This window comes from Andrena cerasifolii, chromosome 4 (assembly GCF_050908995.1).
Source record: "Andrena cerasifolii isolate SP2316 chromosome 4, iyAndCera1_principal, whole genome shotgun sequence".
NCBI classification, from domain to species: Eukaryota; Metazoa; Arthropoda; class Insecta; order Hymenoptera; family Andrenidae; genus Andrena; species Andrena cerasifolii.
The window spans coordinates 1,029,981-1,051,885 of NC_135121.1; the positions used below are offsets into that span (position 1 = coordinate 1,029,981).

Genomic DNA, 21,905 nt, shown 5'->3' on the forward strand with positions numbered 1-21,905 from the left:
TTCGAATCAGTCAAGTAGTATTCTTCAAGTAGTACGCATCCAGCTACACTGAAAAGAAATGGCAAGAAATGCTGAATTGTGTGTGGAGGTTGGCGGGAAATTGTGGCGATTGTGGGTGTCGGAAGAAGTGGCGTTAAGAGCGTCTAAAGGTAAAATTTAAATTTTAAAGCTGTATTATAAAAACAGTAAGTGTATTGTTAAATTAATGCGTGAATATTTTTTCTACTAAGATCAAGAGTTCCTGTCCGAACTGGTGAAAAGTTCAACGCCACAAATGGAGGAGACAGACATCTATGGCCACTCTAATTTCATACGGACTACAAGAGGATCCCTGATTCGAAGTATTTTGGTCAGCGCTGCGTTTAGTTCTGAATCAGTATTTTCGTCAACCAGGAAATGCATTAATAACAGTATTTCATTCCCCGTTGTAAACCACTTCAGAAGTCCGCACGTCTGCATTGCATGGCCTGGGTTAGGTCTGTAATCCGCTTCGATTGAGGTATGTCATAAGATCATAAAGACCTGACCGTTTTAAGGGACTCTAAGGTCGGGTACGCGACTCTTGCCGCTCGCGGTGAAGGGTCTAGGGGGCCGCAAGACTACCAGCCCTTTACGTGCAATCCGGATGTCCGTGTTTTCCGCGTGGCAGAAAAATATACTTCCGCTAGCAGGTATCCGCCGCCGTACAGCCAATCAGGGTTAACACGAAATCCTTCACCAACCCTGATTGGCTATGCAAATCACGGCCTCTGCGACCAATTTCCACATTGGTTCTTTCTTTTGCCATGGGAAACGCCGAAAACTCAGTCAAGACACAACAGTCACCACACTCGGTCTCCGAAACCTAACAAGACGTTTAAATTTTGCTGACGCCATCCGTACGAAATCGTTGATCGTGCGACACGTGCTCGCGAACTCCTTTTAAGTGGAAAAGTGAGAAAGTGATTTTGTTAAGTATGGAGACCAATGCGGGGTATTCGTGCAACGAAATGTTTAACATGATTGTCATGTATGGGGAGGCTGGCTGCAGCGCATTACGTGCGAAGCAATTATACGCGGAACGGTTTCCACATCAGCGACAACCATCTCGGCAGTTTATCGTGAATTTGTGTGAAACATTGCACACTACGGGTTCCTTTTCCCCTCGGATCGAAGGAAGAGGACCAAGAAGGAATATCGACAGGGAAGAAGAAATCCTTGAACATATTCACAATAACTCTGCCCGCAGTACGAGGAGTATTGCTCGAGAAATGGGACTCTCCCATACGTATGTCCATCGCACATTGCGTGATGAAGGTTTGTAGGAGTTTAGTTGTATAAAGTGACATTTCTTTATAAATTTACCTATTCTTACTTTAAATTCATATTTCATTGTCGCTGTAAATTCTTCCCTAAATGTATCGCAAAATTTTTATTAAGTGCACCCCCCGTTCAAAAAATCGATTTTTTAAATAGTTTCATTCCACAACATGTCAAGAATGATCAGGTAAAATTTTAGAACGAAATTCCTAACAGCAAAGATTTTACATGCAGTTCAGAGGGATTAACAGTGTGACGCCTTTAAAAATAGGTGTTTATTGAAGATGGATTGTGACGCAGGTTTAAAAGATAGAAATGTGATTTTTTAAAATTAATAATACGTTTATTGATCTAAAAAAAATCAATTTTTGTTTTAATCGAATAAACGCATGGAAAATGGGGCGCTTACTCAATAGGATTCTACTCGTACTTACATTGGCTTCTGTGCTATCCCCTATTGCGAATTTTCATACAGTCGATTTGTTTTTAAGAAACATTTTTGTATGAGAAAACCCCACGTTTCGGGGACCCTACCGTTTAAACATTTGGCAATCATCGCCCAGTTGTATCTTAACACTGCCCGAAGATAATGCGATAAACACACATGTGTAATTAAGAAATATCTTTGGTTTTTTTAATTTGGATGATCCTGTCTAAGGCAGAGTTGAGCATGTTCGGGAGTGATTAAAGGATAAGAATCTTATTGAATTACACAATTACATTTCAATCGTAATTTGTAATTACATTACATTTTGCCCAACTCTGATTTGTAGCAGAATAAAGTTGGATTGGTTCTGATACAATCTGCTCCCTATGGTTGAAATTTAGTCTAGCAACTTTCACTCCTCCTAACCTAACCAATCCAAATTGCATCCCTCCCAAAAGAACCGGCCATCCGAGCGTAGAAGCAAGTGCGAAATAAAAGTAACGATGCGCTTCTCGATACCGCAGATGTACCTACCTAAGTAGCATTTCTGACGGAAAAGAATTGTCCAGCCTTTGGGCCTGCCATTTCTGGCGTAGACCTTTGGCAGGTAAGTATCCATTTCAACAGGCAGTGCCACCCGTGGCGCCAGTAAGACCGCCCCCGGTTTTTGCCATTCCAGAGGGGTTTCTTGCAGTGAAAATCAGTAAATTTGCAAGCGCAATATCTTAAAAACCAGTGGAAATAAAGCGTATACATTAAAGCTTATTGAATTTGTCTTGGAACGCACTATCAACTCAGGTCTTCAAAAAAAATAGTTCCATTTGAAAAACCGAACTTGACCATCGTATCTTTTAAAATAATAATCGAAAACAAAATTCGTTCGCGCTAATAAATGGGCCCCCTCGAACCATGCAATTCTCTATTTTTTTAATATTTTTATCGACAATACTTTAAGAGATATCGTGCTCTCCATTCCTTAGTGGGACACCCTGTATATGATAATATATACGGTTTGAATTCAAGTATTATATTTGGCTTCTGAGTTCTGTTATACATTAATCTGAAAATTTTAATGTGTTCTTCTTTCTTAATATTGTTTATTGAAATTATCCATCAGATCCAGTGAAAAAAAGAAGAGTAGAAGCACTACTGGAGAATTATATGGATGACATTCGAAAAGAAAAGGAGTATATCAAAAGAAGGCGTCTTGCGTACATGGATCGCGCGGAGGCATTGAAAGCCGAAAGGCATCAGAAACGGTCGGCGGAACGGGGAGAAAGGCACGTTGAGAGAATAAAAATGCAGCAGTCATTAGTGAAAAATATTGAAATCATTGGCACCTGTATGAAGGAATGCACTTTTATATTAAGAGATATATGTATATTGTGTATATAGATGTATGTATATAGTGTAGATAGATGTATGTATATAGTGTAGATAAATGTATGGATATAGTGGACGTAACAATAGAATATATAAAAAATAGGCAGGTTGTCATTTGTACCTATTAGACAGTGTAAGAGTGGTAACAAGAAATAGTGGTAAGGAATACATTATCAGAAATGGTAAAGTTGTTAGTATGGCAAAGTATTAGAAAATAAAAAATGCTTCTGTTCGAGAAAATATTTGAATTTATTAAATTGTGAAGATCGAAAAACTACGTTTGAGCACTTCTGAAACTCGGGCGACATTCAAAGGATTAAAAAACACAGTTTCGTACAAGTTACTCGTAGAATTTTACAATCCTGCTAATATAATAAATGCGAAAGTGTGTTTGAGACCAGGAATAACATATATGATACTGTTGCGAGCACCCTTTGGTTGGAATCCAGGGCCTGCTGGTGCTCGTGACAAGAACAAGAGGACAGCGAGAAGAAGGCGATCGGATCGATCGCCTGTCAAGCTGTCATTCGATAGCCAGACGCCATTACAAGCAGACGCATCGACATATACATATTTCTTGCGCGTTAGTGATTGTAAACGATTATATCAGTTACCCTGTTCTTGTTAATGTTCTGTTGCTTCTGTTGGACTTTCTCATTAAACTTCTGCTATGCCGAGCCGAAACCATAACATTGGTGTCAGAAGTGGGATGCCCACTCGCGCATCCGCGGCCTCTTCAAACATTTCTCCTGCAGCGACGGGTGATGCCTCCATACAGGAGCTTCTCACCTCCCTCCAGTTAAGCATCGTGGGACAGATGCGGGAACAGCGGAAGGATGACGAGGCCCGCTGGCAAAGGGAATACCGTCACAGGGAAGAAAGGGAAGCCGCCGACGGACAGACACAAGCGGCTTTCGAGGCGCGCATGTCGAATATGGAGGAGCGAATTCAGGTCGTAACCGCTTCGTTACGAAACGGCTGTAGTTCGGTTGGTAGCGGCGCGAACCCTCGGAGTGGGGAGAATGTGCCTGTTGTAAATTGTGTTCCCCCGGCGCCTGTCCCCGCACCCGTCAGTGTGCCCGCCGCTGCTTCTTTGTCGGAGCCGCACGTTCTCAGTTTGGGATACGCTGTGAAACCGACAATATTTGGTGGGAAAAATCCGTGGGAGGAGTATAAGGTGCAATTTGAGACGATCGCGCGCGCGAATGGTTGGAATGACCAAAAGAAGGCTACAGCCTTGATCGCTTCTCTCGGGGGCTCTGCGAGGAGCGTCCTCACGACGCTCTCCGCTGCCCAATGTGAAAGTTTCGCGGAATTGGTTTCGGCGCTCGAATTCCGCTACGGGGCGAAAAATCTGTCCAATTTGAACTACGTACTCTTCCAGAGCCATAGGCAGCGGAGGGATGAAAGCATCTCCTCGCTCGCCACCAAAATCGAACGTTTAGCGCAGTCCGCGTTCGCCGACTGCCCGGTGGAAACCCGTGACAAACTCGCCGCGCCTCAATTTGTGACGGCATTGTCAAGCTTTGCCATGCAGCGGGAGCTGCGGCTCGGCGGGTTCACGTCCCTAAGAGCCGCGGTGACCAGAGCACTGGAAATTGAGGCCGTTGAGGCGATGTCTTGCGGCCCCCCGGTTGAGTCACGAGAAAGGTACTCAGAGAAACGGAAGGTTAAACCCTCCGAATTTACAAGGTTCCCGGAAAAGAGGAGGAGGACCGACAAGCCGGAGCACCGGATCGACGACACACCAAGGATTACCTGCTGGCTCTGTGGCAAGACGGGCCACGTTCAAAGAGACTGCTTCAAGGCCAAGAACGGCCAGACCAACGGCGCCCCTAGGAGACCCAACTCGGGAAACAGGAAGCGGACGGTGTAAGGGGGAGACGCCGAACCTTGAGGAACAGTCCCCCGGTCGTCAAGAGTGTGGCGATGCGGGAGGTGACTGGAGATCCAGAAATTCCATGCAAGGAAACATGCGTATGTGGAAAAATTGGAGGGAAACCCTGTAGAATTATCTTAGACACGGGTTCCCCCGTTAACCTTCTGGACAAAGAGTTGTGTCCGTCGAAGGGCATCGTCCGGACGAGACTCGACATTTGTTCCACTACGGGTGAGAAAATTAAAGTCTTCGGTAAGAAGAGCTTGGAAGTCAACATCGGAGGACTTTCGAGCGTAGAAGACTTCTACATCGTAGACATGGTGGAGAAGTGCATCCTGGGAGCAGCGTTCCTGAAGAAACACGGTTGCAGCATCGACCTGTCCCGGAATATGCTGTGCCTTCCCGGCAAACCAAAGATACGCCTGGGCGAGCCGACCGCCGAGAAGAAGCAGCAGGAAGAAGAGAAGGAAACGGTCGTCCCGCAGCATTTGGAGAAGCTGTACACACGCTGCTCGCCAGGTTTGTCAGAAAGCCAGAAGAAGCTGTTTGCTGACCTGCTCTATGAATTTCAGGATGTTATTGCCACGGATTTGAACCAGATCGGGAACTGTGATCGGGTGAAACACACTGTTAACACTGGAGACTGCCCACCCATAAAACAGGCGCCGCGGAGGCTGCCTCTACATCGTCGAGCAGAGGTAGAAGAACTGCTCCGGAAGATGAAGGCCCGGGGCGTGATCGAAGAGTCACGGAGTCCCTAGTCCTCTCCGATCGTCCTCGTAAAGAAGAAGGACGGGACCATAAGATTCTGCGTAGATTTCCGACACCTGAACGAAATTACGAAGAAGGACTCGTATCCTCTTCCCCGGATCGAGGATACCCTGGACGCACTCGCCCGATCTTCGTGGTTCTCGACTGTGGACTTGCAGAGCGGATACTGGCAGATCTCTATGGACGAAAAGGATCGAGAGAAAACTGCTTTTTCTGTAGGAACAGGATTGTAGCAGTTCAAGGTGATGCCCTTTGGATTGTGCAACGCCCCCGCAACGTTCGAACGCCTGATGGAAGACGTACTACAAGATTTGACCTGGAAGATCTGCTTAGTTTACTTGGACGACATCATCATCTACGGGAATGACTTCGAGCAGGAGCTCGAACGCCTTCGAGCAGTGTTTTCACGCCTACGTCGAGCCGGACTATTGATGAGCGCCAAGAAATGCTCCTTCTTCTGCCGAGAAGTGAAGTATCTGGGCCACATCGTCACCGAGAGCGGAGTCAAGACGGATCCGGAGAAGATCAGAGCAATATCGGAATGGCCACAGCCGAAGAATATCACGGAATTAAGGGGGTAGACACGGGTAATGCAGCGCGCTGTATACCGACACAATCTGGCCCGAAACATGGGTTCGGGATTTTTCGTTTTTCGTCCTTATATGAGCAGATTTGGGGCTGGGCGAGGTCTCATTTGAAAGAGAAAGGTTCAATGCGGAGCGCTCTGCTCATGGTTCAACGAGATTGTGTTGATATGTAATAATATCAGTGTCCAAAGTAAAGCAAACGTCGACAAAATATCCCCGCAGAATCCAAGCATTTTTAGGTCACTAAAAGAGTTTTGTGACAAACGGTGAGCAGAGCACTCCGCATTGAATCTTCTTCTTTCGAATGAGACCTCTCCTAGGCCAAAATCTGCTCATATAAGAACGAAAAACGAAAAATCGTGACTGTTTTCCCAAATCAGAGTTCCGCCATATTGGCGATAATACAGAGCAAGTCACGTGACAAATTTAGTTAAGGTAGTAGATACGTGATGGCGCCTACTCGGGAGGACTGCCAACGTGGATTCATAGCAAAACTGAAGCGATAGCTGGATATACGAGCCACAATAAAAGCATGAAGGAGTCAATGTATGCATTTTCGGACGATTGTAGGTTAGGTTATATTCATTTTAGGCATACATTGACATAGGAACTGCTGGGGATTGTATACATTTACTAAATTAACGCTTTTACCGTTACATATACATCACTTGAAATCGCTGTCGTATTTATGTCATAGTAATTCAGGCAGTTAGAACAACAACGGACTAACCTACTTCAAACAAAAATTTTTCCTATTGTACATCGATGGAATGCACACATATTGTATGTCCCCTTTTAGCGTTTTTCACAGGATCAATCATTCAATGATACTTTATAATTAAATAAATACTTTTTGCATTGTTGTATTATTTATGTGTGCACTAGGCCATCGATATGATTAGTAAAGCCTATTGGAATACGTTATTGCTACTAACTCACTTTCGAAAAAAAATGTGGGTGAGTCCGTTGTTGCTCTCACTGCTTCAATTATATGACAAAATACCATAGATGGACATTACTTTAGTGCGCAGACAATTTTCCCGGCGGAAAACAATTATTTATTGCGTTTAGTTAACTGAAAAATGGTGCCAATACATGTACTTGATTGTTCTTTTTCCCAAAAAAGCCAGTGGAAATATCATTTTCTAAATGTGACGTATACGTTACAGTGGGCATGTACGGAGTATAATGTGGCTCAATAAATACAAAATTTGATGCATGTGTACTATAATGTATAAGGGATGTTATAAGTATAAATGAATAAAACACGAGTATATCGTTTAGAAATGTTTAGAAAAGATATACTCGTGTTTTATTCATTTATACTTATAACATCTCTTACAAATGAAAAAAAGTATAGATATTTTTGTTATAGAATTTTTATTTGAAGCACTATGATTGAATTAATTTAATCGTGGTTAATTCAATTATCGGCCATGAATATTTTTCTCGTATTTATTCGTACTTTCTCGACTAAATATATGATTCGCAACTAAAGTACGAATAAATACGAGAAAATTAATCATGGCCGACAGATGTAAGGCTTTCGAATAAAAAAATGACGACTAAATATGTAATTGTTAATTTGATTTATTAATTATAAAAATTATAATTTATTATGTTTCCTCCTCTTCCTCCTCTACCTCCTCTTCCTCCACTCCCTCCTCTTCCTCGACTTCCTCCTCTTCCTCCTCTCGCTCCTCTCCATCCTCTCCCTCCTCGCCCTCCTCTTCCACCTCTTCCGCCTCCATAAATCTCTTTGCGGAGATTTTTTTTCAGCTGGCTGTACTGTAATATGAACAATAAACATAAATCTTATGTTAATTACTGCAATAATGACTAGACGCTTTCACACTTTCATGAAAATGTAAGAAATGGTTATCTACATACCTTCTGCCTGTATTCCACCGCTCTCTCCATCCATAGCGTTGTCGCAGATGGCGTCGGCGGACTCCGTCTCGAGGACGGAGTGCTTTCCTTGCGCGGACTCCGTCCACGAGACGGAGTCCCTTCCTCTTCTACATTTTGAACGGTTCTTTTCTCAGACATCTAAAAACGAGTCGAAGAAACATTGAAATTATTGAACGTAAGAAAATGCAATAGAAGAATCAGAGTTGGGCAAAAAGTAAACTAATTACAAATTACGATTACACAATTACATTTTAATCGTAATTTGTAATTAGTTTACTTTTTGCCCAACTCTGATTCTTCTTGAAATTTGTTTATCCGTGATGTTTCGAATGAAGATAAATCGTGTTATTCAAAGCTGTGAATAACGAATAAACGTAAAGTATCTTTTATTCGAGTATATCTAGATATTATTTTTGCCCATCTCTGGTCTACATGAGAATGAATACACAAATCTCTGAGCGTGAAGCTGCATATCGACATTGCGAGGCTGCCGCGCGAGGCACGCTTCGCGGAGTGGAGAGTCTGGAGACTACCTCGATCATGATCACTTTGCGAGGGAGGCGCGTGCGACAGTCTCGCGCTACCTCCAGCAGGATATTTGCGTCGCCCGAGCCATGCGATTTTTGATCATGGGGCTGCGAGGCACCTTTGAGCACGTCGAAAAATCGACTGCTGATGCCTCGTAAAATAAACATAGTCGAGGTAGTCTCCAGACTGTCCACTCCGCGAGGTGTGCCATGCGAGGCAGCCTCGCAATGGCGATACGCAGCTTGAGAAACACGCGGACACTCAAACAATCACAGTTCACACGATAGATTTTGCACAAAAAATTACAACAATACTATGACGGTAATCGGAAACTTTACCCGGAATATGTCTAAATACAGTCTTGGTTTGGAAATAAAATGTAAAAGTATGTCAGTTATTATGAAAGTGGCGTCGGTCGAAAAAGAAAAGAAATTGAACTTTACGTTTATCATATATCACGTTGATAGAATACATAAAAATTAAGTGAAATGTAACAAACGAAAAATTTGGACGTGGCCCACTTTCAGAATAACCGGCACATATAGTGAAAAAGACAGGGATAGCAAGCGCGAAGGTACTTACGATCTTTACTGCTTGGCAGTCGCTTTTTTTCTGACGCTCGAGCCTTTGCTACCCTCAAGGGTGGACAGGGCCCGAATTGCCTTTCTCACTCCCTCAAGATTTTGTATTTCACTCGCACCAAGGACCGAGCAGAGCGTCATCGGCCCGCGTAAAAGTTCGAATGCGCAAAGGTTTGAAAACGCGGCGCGTGCTCGCGCATACTTGCGGGTGTTCCTTCATCACCGTCAGGCAAATGGGAAAGGATAATGGTAGAACGAAATATGAATTCCTCGCTAATAAAGTCGGTGATACGTCAAAAGAGTATGCACAGGATAATCAAAAATTCTTTCCTGTGCACATTTCTGAGCACCAGACAGTATTCCCGGAAATAGATATACAATCTACGTAAATGTATCAGCATACCACCAATCCTAATGAGAAAGAGAGGAACAGGACGCGTATATCCGTCCCTTTCCCACCATTTTCTGTTTAGCCTCTCAGCATCTGTAACCAATGCACCGACAACGCTAGCTGATCAGTTTCTTGTCGTTTGCACTACGGTGAAGACGGAGAAAGCAATCGGGCTTTTATTTGATGCGCGGATATTGATATATGGAATATTCATAATTTGTGAATTGTTCCATTTCCGCGTGGTTCGTCACTGTAGTGTTGATAAGTGTGTGTGATCATTCCATTGCCATGGAATCAAAGAATGAAGCCGCAGATGCCAGAAACCAGCGCAATTCGAAGGGTGATATAAAAAGGAAGCGCCCTATGCTATCTGTAAAGCGTTTGTCCAGAAAAAATAAAAAACGTCTAGAAAGGTAAGTTACGTTTTATGGTACAGATTTGTATGAAGTCATAGTTTGAGATGTAGTAGTAGTAGTAGCACGGTATTTTATTGTATATAATATAGTATTATTCATATTCTTGAAATATGTATGTATATCAACACAGCTATCTTTCACGCTTTACGTACGCATATTCTATGCTATTCGCACCGCAACGCATGTTCATCATTATTTAATTAATTAATAATCCGATTTATATCGTGTTTGGACTCATTTTGATGTGAAAAACTGTCAACAGCACGTTCCTGCAACTTTCATGCCGATGAGACGAAATGTAGAAATTTTAAATTTCGTTATATATGTTATAGAAACTATATGCGTTTTATTAGCATAAAACTTTCAAACTATCCGCGTTTCGTTAGGTATGCTTCCTTTATAATGCAGTTGCGACTATTTCAATCGTTGTACGTAGCTTCGAATGGATGAAACATGCACTTTAAATTCTATTTATGTGACGTAGAAGATAATGTTTAAAATTAGCGACAGTCATCAATGATTTGCGATTCGATGTTCAGCATATGTAGTTACTCGTGGAATACGAAATACACAGTGCTTTTTCTTTTGTTGAATTTTGTCCGCAATATATACGTCCATGTGTATCTTCAGCAAAATTCTTTCATTGAAAAGCGCATTCTTCGAAACATTCTCCAGGCCTCACTGGAAACCTTTGGCCCAGTCCGGGCAATGTTTATGACTTCTAAAGTACCCTCCACTTGTGGATACTACTACGCTGAAAGCGAATTCTATTTCGTAGCAAGATATTTTCACACAGATTTTCTCGTACACGTTACACGATGTAATATCGGTTTCGACCAAAAATGGTCGACATTATATCATATTTGCTCTCATCATAGGATCATTCCACGTGAACTCGGACACTTTTCGGAGTAACATTTCGGATTTTGGTACAACTTGGATATGTTGTAGTTTATTAACATATCTCGAAGAATTTTTGAAAATTTAAAAAATTGTGGATGTTGCAGCTCTTTGAAATGTAGTGTTTACTTTTTTCCAAAAATTGTAACTTTTGAACTAAGAAACCGATAAAAATGACCTTTGGGTGCTTACACTGGAGATATAAGAGTACCTAATAAAAATTATTAGGAAGGTCACCTTCGATTCACGGAAAATATCGCGAACACCAAAAGATGATAGACCGTATTATGTTGTGTATAAAAAACAGAAGAAAATTTTCCTTCTTCAGTTTTTTACAAATACTTATCATATTATAGAACGCTGTATAAGAATAGCAGATATAGCCGCTTGGCCGCTGCGAGTATCGCACGGCTCAGTCAGTCGAGCCGGTGCGATTTGACGCAGCATTACATTCAATTAATTTTCATTTGGCCAATTTTAAAATGTCCACGTTTTTTAAAACATGTCCGTAAAGAGGACAAACAGGGCTATATCCTCCTATTTTTTTCAAATTTTTAAAAGGGTGCCTTCAATTGTAAAACTGACCCCAAGGGCCGTACAGGCAAAAATTTTGCCCATCTGTGCTACAGGCAGGCAGCCCTTGCCGAAAAATCGAAAACAATTCTTCGCGCGCCCCCATCGACTCGCCTTGTGCGAGGGTAACGAAAGTCGAGGTCAGTACCACGCTTTCGAAAAGCTATCTAAACAGACAGGGTGATGTGCTGGAAAGCGTGCTCGTGGACGAGAACCAGACGGATCTACAACATCGGCGCGGTCAAGTAGGGTTTATTTCGCGAAAGGCAAACGACACGTGTTTCTCGGACCCTTCGTTTCTTCATTATTTTACAACGTTCCATAAAACGAAAGACCACCCTGCAGCCCCTCGTTGAATTGAGGTACAACGTTAAAAATATGACAATGATTTGGATTTCCGGTCTATCCTCTCTGCGGAGTATTGTCTGAATGCGCAAAAGGACAAAATGTTTTTTTGGCAATATTTTTATTTCTTCAGGGTATAATTTATTAGAAATATGGTCCTGTGTGTCATGTACAATGCTGTACCATTTCAATTGTATTATTACCAACTCTCTCTCTCTCTCTCTCTCTCTCTCTCTCTCTCTCTCCCTCTCTCTCCCTCTCTCTCCCTCTCTCTACAGTATTCTAGACATTCAAGGAGGGTCATTCCACGCGAGTTTAAAAATTTTCAAGATTGTGGAAATTGACTGTTTTCAATTATAACTGTTGAACAAAGAGACAGGTAAGAATGTGCTTTTGAGTGCTTACACTGGGGAAAAGTACCCAATAAAAATGATGTCTCTTAAAAAAAAACAAATTTTAGACCATTCCTTCTGAAATTGTTTTAAACAAATGCAATTTTATACTAGCAGGGCACTATTTAAAAATTTGAAAAAAAATGAGGATACAGCCGTACTTGTGCTCTTTATGGTCACGTTTTCAGAAACGCGAACACTTTAGAATTGGTGGCATGAAAATTAATTGAATGTGACGCTGCGCCGTCCAGCACCGGCTCGACAGACTCAGCCGTGCGTGCTACAATATACAACTATCTATTTCTTTCATTCATAATCTTCAGTGGCCTTGAAAGTCATAGCACACCATATGGTTGAATTTGTCTTGACAGTTATACACTTTCATATCGGGTCATTCTTACCTTTCTCTTAGTTCAACAGTTATAATTGAATGGAAACAAAGTCAATTTCCACAATGTTGAAAATTTAAAATATGCTTTGAAATACATTTATGTATCACTAAACACTACAACATATGCAAGTTTCACAAAAATCCCAAATGGTACTCCGAAAAATGTCCGATTTTGCGTTGAATTACCCAGGATTGAAATGCGAAAAGTATTCTTTTTCACACGCGGTCAAGTGCACGCGTGCCTCCACACACACACAGCCGCGTATCGCAGCACAGCATGTCTGCTTGTGGCTGCCTCCGCTTGCGAGTAGCAGAGACGGTTGTGCAGATGTGTGCGTGTGAAAAGAAAACGGGCCAAAAGTGCATGTCCTTCGGTTTGCGTAGCGAGGGGATCACGTTGTCTAAGAAGAACATTTGTATCACGTCCTTCTTCGTATCGCGAAGATAAATTAGGATGATATTCACAGTAATGCAATAACAATATTTTCATGAACATAGTATCGTAACATTTGTGATGTTTCTCTAATGATAAATGACACCAAACACGGTATAATTTGAATAACACATATTTAGTGGTAATATGTTTCGGCCGCAGAGAAGTATAGCGAATGAAAAAGTTGGAGACAATCGGCAGTCCTTTTTTCCACTCGCTCTCTTCTCCTACGTTCTAGGCTTCTATCGACAAACTTCTAAAAATATAGGAACCACAGTAACATCTCGATTAGGGTTTAAAATCATGACTATGTATGATTGGTGTTAATTTATATCACCCTTAGTTGGAGTGTTCCCTCTTGGAACCAGTGAAGCGTGTAATATGGCTCGAGGGCCGATCGTATAACCCGATCCGAAATTGAAAATCGGTGAGAGACAACACCGATACAAACGAGGTTCACAATTAAAAGTATTTTATTTTTGGCTCTCTTTATAAATTGTTTACCAACATATTTGTGAGGACTTTCTGATTAAAATGACACCAAACATGATATGGTTTGGATAATTATATAAATATAAACGATTCGTATTCACGATAAGTAAAAGTTGTCCGATTTATGTTGTATTTGGTATCATTTTAATTAGGAGATTGTAACAAACATGTTGGTAGAAGTTTCATGAAAATGAAACCAAAAATACAAATTTTAAATTTTGATTGCGTTAGTATTGTCTCACACGTACAGGGGTATCGTTCCGAGGCTTTCGCTTACATCGAGATTTTACTGTATATCTTCTTTTACTATGCTTGATTTTCTTTTCTGCTGTATGTTTTTCTTATTTCCATATATGTGCCACGTGTTACTGATTATTGACTCTTTACGTGCAGGCAACGATTGAAGAACACAGCGTGCCTCACTGTAATTCAGGATACCGTGGCGGAAGCAGGTATCTCATACGGAACACATCCAAGCACATCTGCTGCGGATGAAAATTTTGAAGATTCTCCAATTATCGAAGGAATTGTAGAAGAAGTACATTTCGATACGGACGCAGAAGATATTATTGAAGAAATAAATTTCAATGCGGACGAAGAGGAAATTGTAGAAGATGTGCATTTCGAGTCGAACGAAGAAAGAATTGTGCAAGACATAGATTTCGACAGAGACAGCGATGAGATACAATCCGTAAGAGACATCAACGACGAAACGACTCAAGATGTTGGAAGCGATGCTGATTACTGGGTGGTAGAAAATACAGAACCAGAACAGCCGGAAAATCCAATTTCAGAAGGAGTAGACTTCGTTGATTTTCCTTATGTTTTCGAACAAATACAAAATCTTGGAAAACATTCCACTATTGGCTGTGGCATCGAACATTTTGAAATAATTAGATGTCAACGGAATGGACTAGAAAATGTGTATTATGTAGAGTGCAAAATGTGCAAATACACAGAGCACATATCCTGTCTTCGGAAGAGTGATGCCACTATGGATATCAACCGCGCCGCTGTTTCCGCAACAATGATGACGGGCGGCGGATATAATCAACTGGAGGACATACTGACTGCCGTGAACGTATCCTGTATGACGAAAAGGATCTACGAGAAATGTCAGAATGACCTAATCGATGCCCTCGAAGTGGCCGCATAACGCGAAATGGAAGATGCAGGAAAAGAGGAGAAAGAATTAGCTATATCAAGAGGCGACGTACATGCAGAATCCAATCTACCGTTTATTCCAGTTGTCGCGGATGGCAGCTGGATGAAAAGGTCCTACCGCGGAGGAGATTACAATTCTCTCTCTGGCGTAGGAGCCATCGTGGGATACTACACGAAGAAAGTGCTGTACATCAGCGTGAAGAATAAATTCTGCATGACTTGCCAAATAGCAGGTACGAAGAAGGAAGAACCGCGCGAGCATCGTTGCTTCAAGAACTGGGGCCGTAATCAGAGTTCAACTGGCATAGAGAGTGTTGCTATTGTCGAAGGCTTCAATTGCATCATAGATATGCACGGCCTAATATACACTATATTAGTTGCCGATGGCGATAGCAGTGTGTACAAAAAGATATTGGACAGTGATCCATATAAAAACTACCTGGTGCAGGTACGAAAAATAGAATGCACCAATCACCTGCTACGCAATTTCAGTAAAAAAATAAACGAAATCGCAACAAAAGGCCGCGATAAAGACCTAAGAGCTGTCGTAAAGAATAATGCTCTCCGCTTGCGTACTGGTATAAAGAAAGCTGCAGAATACCGGTTGCAAGAAGAAATAACACTCGAGGAACGAGTAAGAAATTTGAAGGAAGACTTGAGGAATGTACCGAGTCACGTTTTCGGTGAACACAAGGAGTGTCAGAAGTTAGCATACTTCTGTAAGAAATACTCTGATCCAAACAGAGAGGACTACGTACCAAGGTTGAGAGAAGCTGGTATTTATCAGAGTATCGAAGAAGCGATGCAGCCACTTTTCCCTAAAGCTGACAGTTTGCTGCACGGTTTAAATAACAATGCTGTTGAAGGTTTTAATAATATCATTGCCAAATTCATCGGAGGCAAAAGGATAAACTTTGGACGAGGGGGCTCGTATCAGGGCAGAGTCTCCGCTGCAGTCGTCCAATATAATACAAAAGAGGCGTTTAGCAGATTAAGTACGGCAATGGATAAAGAGCCGTCAACTATGGTAAGAAAGCTGGAAGGACGTCGGAAGCGTGCAGCAGAAAAAGCAAGGGAATATAAAAAAGAAGCGAAAGCATCCTCCTTCCGAAATAAAAAACAATCGTGCGACCAGGATTACGGCCCTAACGCACAAAAACCAGATATGGAAGAGACAGTATACTCTTCCGAATGTAAAAGGCACGCGGCAGTACTCCATGACTGGCAAAGAATGCGATGCGAGATCGAAGAGGAAACTCGCAATCAGGCGAATAGTGAAAAGTGGATTAGTTATAGAAAAAAAATACTAACTGCATCCAATTTCGGCAAGGTATGCCGATTACGAAACACTACACCACGGGCAAATACTGTGAAGAGTATAATGTACCCGCAACTTCCAAATTTGTCTGCTCTCCAATACGGAAGGGAAAACGAGGCAAACGCCTTGAGACAAATGGAAGAAGAATTAGGAATCCATATTCTACCATGTGGCCTCTTCATCGATGACACTGTGCCTCCCTTAGGTGCAACTCCTGACGGCCTCGTGGACCATGATAAAATCGTCGAAGTAAAGTGTCCTGAATCGGCCAAGGATTTAACACCTGCTGAAGCAATAAAGCAACTTGGTAATATACGGCGTATTTTCAAGGGTAATGACATGAATCAAAATCATCATTACTATTATCAAGTGCAAGGACAATTGCACATAACGAAAAGGCAACGGGCCTATTTTTGTTTATGGACGCCGAAAGGAATGAAGGTTACAACAGTAACGAGAGATGATCGATTCTGGGCAACAGAAATGGAAGACAAACTGAGCAAGTTCTATGAGGACTGCATGTTGCCAGAAATTATAGATAGCAGATACAATCGACAACAGCCGATTAGAGAACCTCCGTACACACAAAAAGGAGGAACAGCTACGTGTACACAAGAAAGTACATAAAACGATGGATGAAAACATCGCGATAGCACCGGCGAGTGCATCCAGCGCATATGAAGAGCTGTGGAATAAGCAATTGCAATCCAAAGTGACTAGTGCACCGGCGAGTGCATCCAGCGCATATGAAGAGCTGTGAAATAAGCAATTGCAATCCAAAGTCACTAGTGCACCGGCGAGTGCATCCAGCGCATATGAAGAGCTGTGAAATAAGCAATTTCAATCCAAAGTCACTAATTCCCCATGAGAGAGAGCCCCGAAGAGTGTAGTTGTTTAGACAGGATGGGTCGTTCGCCGACCAAAGATCCAGGAAGTCTCTCGCTCGAGGAGAGAGTTTGAAGTTCTGAACGAAGAGTCTGAAGATTAGTCTAAGCTAATCTACTGGACTGGGCTGCGGAGACTACCTTCGTAGCCCAGCCCTCTGTTTCTTTAAAATGTTTCAGAGAGCACGAAACCCCACGACGAGGGACAAGGTGTCGGGGGACTGCCACCGCGGCCTGGATACGCTTTCCCGAATTCCCCGTCTGTGGTACGACAGAGTAGCAGTCCGCAGTGGAGCGCGGACATACGTGGAACCGCTTCTCTAGCCCTGTTGGCGTGGATCTTGGCTTCTCCCCGGTTTGTGTAAACCAAGAGGTCCGCCTCAACAGGGTGGACAGCAGCCGGGAAATGGCATCTCCAACCACCAGTCGGACAAGCGGTGCGACTGCTTGGATCGGCTGGAGGAGATGTCGCGGAGACGGGAGCGTTAACAGGACGCACAGGACGGTCCCCTGGGTCAGCACCAGAAGCCACGAAGAGGAAAGGGGCCATCTGAAAGCCAAGGCCTGAGAGAGGGAGAAGAGGACAAGAAGTCCAGAAGACAACGCAGACGAGCTGGAATGCTGGGCAGATTGATCGGAAAACGGTCCGATAACATGCTCATGAGCCGTGATCCCCTGTTATCGGTTCCGTATCGCCTTTCCGTCTTCCCGGTTCTTTCAGCCCCAACGGATTTTCTCAAATTAAAGTAAATGTTAATTATAAAGTAAATTAATAATAATATAATTCTCCGTCCCTTTTGCATGAAATCCGGAGCCGGGAAGAGATTGAAGTGCCAAGCTCGCACGGACACCTGAAGGACATCGAGGACGAGTCCCTGGAGGAGAGGTCGACCGCGACCAAGGATTCGACGAGGAGGAGGGAACGTCGCCGAAGCAGTGGAGACGTCGTCGGACGTCCTTCTGGAGGAGGCTGCCTGGAGGCAGCGCTGGAGTCTGCACGAAGGAGAATGCAGCGTCGGAGCGTTGGAGTCAACGTGGAACGTTCCAGAGTGGAGTTTCAGGGACGTCGCGGGACAAGTAGCTGCGGAGTTCTGGAGACGTCGTGGGACAGAAAGCTGCAGAGTTCCAGAGACATCGTGGGACCAGAAGTTTGAGCGTTTCGTCGTGGCAGATCGAGAAGTCCCGTTTTACCCACGCTTTGCTCAGGGTTTTTCCGTGGTTTTCCCCTGAGCGAGAAGGCAAATGCCGAGGCGGATGTCTGAAGAAGCCACGGGACTGCACGACCACTTCTTCAGGCAGGGGTACGAAGATTCCGAAGAGGATTCAATGCGACCGAGACGTCCGCTCCTTCAGAGGGAAGAGCAGTGTTGCGAACACCGGGTTTAGGCCGGTGCATAGCCTGCTGGTGCTCGTAGCTGAATATAGAAGAAGGTCGGCCACCTTCGAGACGACGGTCGGGACGACGACCAGAAGACTATCTTGTACCGAACGCCATAGTTGTAACCGATATTGCTCTATGTAACAATATAGTTCAGTCGTATGTACACCCGTGTAATCATTATTCTATCCTTTGCGTCGGGGTGGCCTGCGATGGTAACGTCCGACAGTGGGGCACGTAACATAGGATTCGCGGGAAAAAAATCATAACTTCGGTGTTTCCCAATATTTTTGATTCCTTTTTTTATATTATTTGTTAATAGCCAACGGTTATATGGACAGGAACATTAAAGGAATTGAAGCATCATAAAATAGTAATAAACTCCGTAAACATTGTGTTTCATAATTATTCCAGTTCAGAATTCGTTCATGAAATCCGCTAGTGAAAATGCGCAGGCTGGATGCGCGTGATTATTATGTGGTCGGCTCCTCGAAGTGACAGAAAATATAACCTAAATGTATGCTATCTGACAACAAATGTTTAGTGGCAATTTCGTTCTTTTACGAAACGTTTGTGAACTTTTTAGCATCCTTTCAAAACATTATTATTACGCTCCAACAGTATCTTTATGAAATCGGGTATAACAATTAGGTTATATTTTCTGTCACTTCGAGGAGCCGACCACATAATAATCACGCGCATCCAGCCTGCGCATTTTCACTAGCCCAATTCAACATTCAATACAATTTTGTATATATAATGTTTGTTGATAACTGCTTTCTGCAGAGGACGTGTAATAAGTGTATTTCATGTTCTGTTTCGGTGCTTTGCTAGTAAAAAAATGTCTAACCTAACAAATTTCATTTTCTGGGGACATTCCCTCATCTATTTTCCCTTTTCACTTAGAATTCCTTACTGCTAACGTAGAATATTGTAGCATAAGCACATTTCAAGTAATTAAAATGTACAATGAATTTTCTACGTTTACAGTACCAGCCGACTTTCCGTTAAAATTTTTATAAGTATAACGGAACAGCTGAGAATTTCTTTCCTTATTCAGAATAGAATACAGAAATAGCAAACAGCTCCCTCTCGCGTTCACCGGGTAATCGTGGATCTATCGGTATTACCATTTCTGTGCAGAAAAAAATGCTGTAATACCGACCTGCCGAATCGGCCAGGTCACGTGACGTGTCTACCCCCTTAAGAAGTTTCCTCGGATTGTGCACGTATTACCGTAAATTTGTGAACGATTTCCCAGGATCGCCAAACCCCTGCATCGCCTCACCGAGACCAAGTAGGATTACCGTTGGACCAAAGAATGCCAAGAAGTTTTCCAGGAGCTGAAGAAGAGACTCACTGGAGCCCCGGTACTAGCGTACCCAGTGGCAGGAAAGGACTTCATTTTGGACATGGACGCCTCCGGCTTCGCCATAGGCGGCGTCCTCTCACAGGAACACGAAAGACAAGAAAAGGTTGTCGCCTACTTCTCCAAGACTTTGGGGAAAGCTGAGAGGAACTACTGCGTCACCCGGAGAGAGCTACTGGCAGTGGTGAAATCCATCGAACACTTCCATCACTACCTTTACGGACGAAGGTTTATCGTAAGGACGGACCATGCAGCGCTACGTTGGCTGCTGACCTTCAATACCCCGGAAGGACAAGTCGCACGTTGGATTGAACGACACTTACATATTTCTCGCGTGTTAGTGATTGTAAACGATTACAGTGGGTCAAAAAAGTATTGGCACACCCAGTTTTCTTGGAATATCTTTAAACTATAAAGTAATTTATTAATATTAACTATGTTTATTAGTGTCTTTTGACACACATAAATAGTATGTTTACTAAGAATTCTCAGTTATTTGGTATAAGGAAGTAAAGTAAAGAAATCGAAAAATCCATATTCAAATAAGTATTGGCACACATACGATGTTATTGAGGAATGCACAATAATAAACAATATGAACAATATTGAACTTACCTAATATTTGGTGTGCATGCCTTTGGCCTTAATTACAGCCTGTAATCGATTAGGTATCGATTCGACCAGTTTTTGCGTAATTTCCGGTGAAATGTTAGACCACTCTTCTAAAAGTGTCGCTTTTAGGTCATTTTTATTTTTTATTTTCGTTTTACGGATTTTTAAATCTAAAATATGCCAAAGATTTTCTATCGGATTAATATCCGGCGATTGAGGTGGTGTAGGGAGTTCTTTTGGTACATTGTACAGTAACCATTCTCTTGTTTTCCTTGCCGTGTGCTTCGGGTCATTGTCTTGTTGGAAAATAAATTTTTCGTTTATGCCCATTTTTGTTGCACTCGTTAATAAATTATTTCGCAACACGTCGATATAGACGTCTGCATTCATTATGCCGTCAATAAAAACCAAATTTCCTACTCCATGGTATGACATACAGCCCCATACCATAACGTGACCACCACCGTATTTCACTGTAGGAATAATATTCTTTTGATTTAATTCGGTATTCGGTTTCCTCCATACAAATCTTTTTCCATCAGAGCCGAAAAGATCAAACTTGCTCTCATCCGAGAAAATAACCGTCTTCCAAAATTCCATTGTCTTATTTATATATATTTTTGCAAAACCGAAGCGTTTCTCCCTATTCTTCTCATTAATGAACGGTTTTTTTCTCGCTGCTCTACCATAAATTTCCGCAGAATGTAAAACATTTCGGACTGTTTGGGCATTCACTTCTTTTCCCGAATATGTTGCGATGTCAACAGATAAACTTTTGGCACTTACAAAAGGATTTTTTATTGCTTCTTTGATGATGTCTCTTCGTTCTCTAGTTGTAAGTACTTGCGGACGACCTGATCGCGGTTTGTTCTCGACGCTACCAGTTTCCTTAAATTTTTTTATTACATTTCTCACTGTCGAGAAACTTAAATTTAATGAATTACCGATTTTTCGATAACTCTCACCACTTTTATGTAATGAAAGAATTTCCTTTCGCACGCACAATGATAACTCGCTCTTCTTCGTAGACATGATTCTTGTTCAAAGTGTAAACACAAACTGATTGTGTTAACTGAGAAAAGCAACAGTGAATTCTGTTTATGTTTACGTTCCTAGAACAGAATTTGTCGCGTACGAAAGCGAGTAACACTTACTCTTATAGTTAAACCGTACGTGTGTCAATACTTTTTTGACCCACTGTATATCTGTTACCCTGTTCTTGTTAATCTTCTGTTGCTTCTGTTGTACTTTCTCATTAAACTTCTGCTATGCCGAGCCGAAACTATAACAATAATAAAGAATTGGAACACGATTTCTGTTCCCCAAGAATCGATTCCATAGGATCGACCTATACTGAAAAATTGATTAAAAAAATCGGAAAATTATGGTGCAAAGATCGATCTTCCGATTAATCGATCTCAGATCGGAAACCCTATTACAAAGAGAAGGTATAACAAGAGGCGACACTCTGACGAAGAAAC

At 42.3% G+C, this 21,905-nt stretch overlaps 1 protein-coding gene across 1 annotated transcript; it reads left to right on the top strand.

Moving 5' to 3' along the window:
• The first annotated feature begins 9,514 nt into the window (after nucleotides 1-9,514).
• Nucleotides 9,515-14,855, top strand: LOC143368064 (uncharacterized). The gene is made up of 2 exons (XM_076810437.1): nucleotides 9,515-10,170; nucleotides 14,093-14,855. The coding sequence occupies exons 1-2, from the start codon at nucleotides 10,046-10,048 to the stop codon at nucleotides 14,853-14,855; spliced, it is 888 nt and encodes a 295-aa protein (XP_076666552.1). The 5' UTR covers nucleotides 9,515-10,045.
• Nucleotides 14,856-21,905: the final 7,050 nt, after the last annotated feature.

Coding starts and splice junctions, on each gene's coding strand:
- LOC143368064 (XM_076810437.1), top strand. CDS start 10,046: ATGGAATCAAAGAATGAAGCCGCAGATGCCAGAAACCAGCGCAATTCG. Junction 10,171..14,092: donor AATAAAAAACGTCTAGAAAG/GTAAGTTACGTT, acceptor CTTTACGTGCAG/GCAACGATTGAAGAACACAG.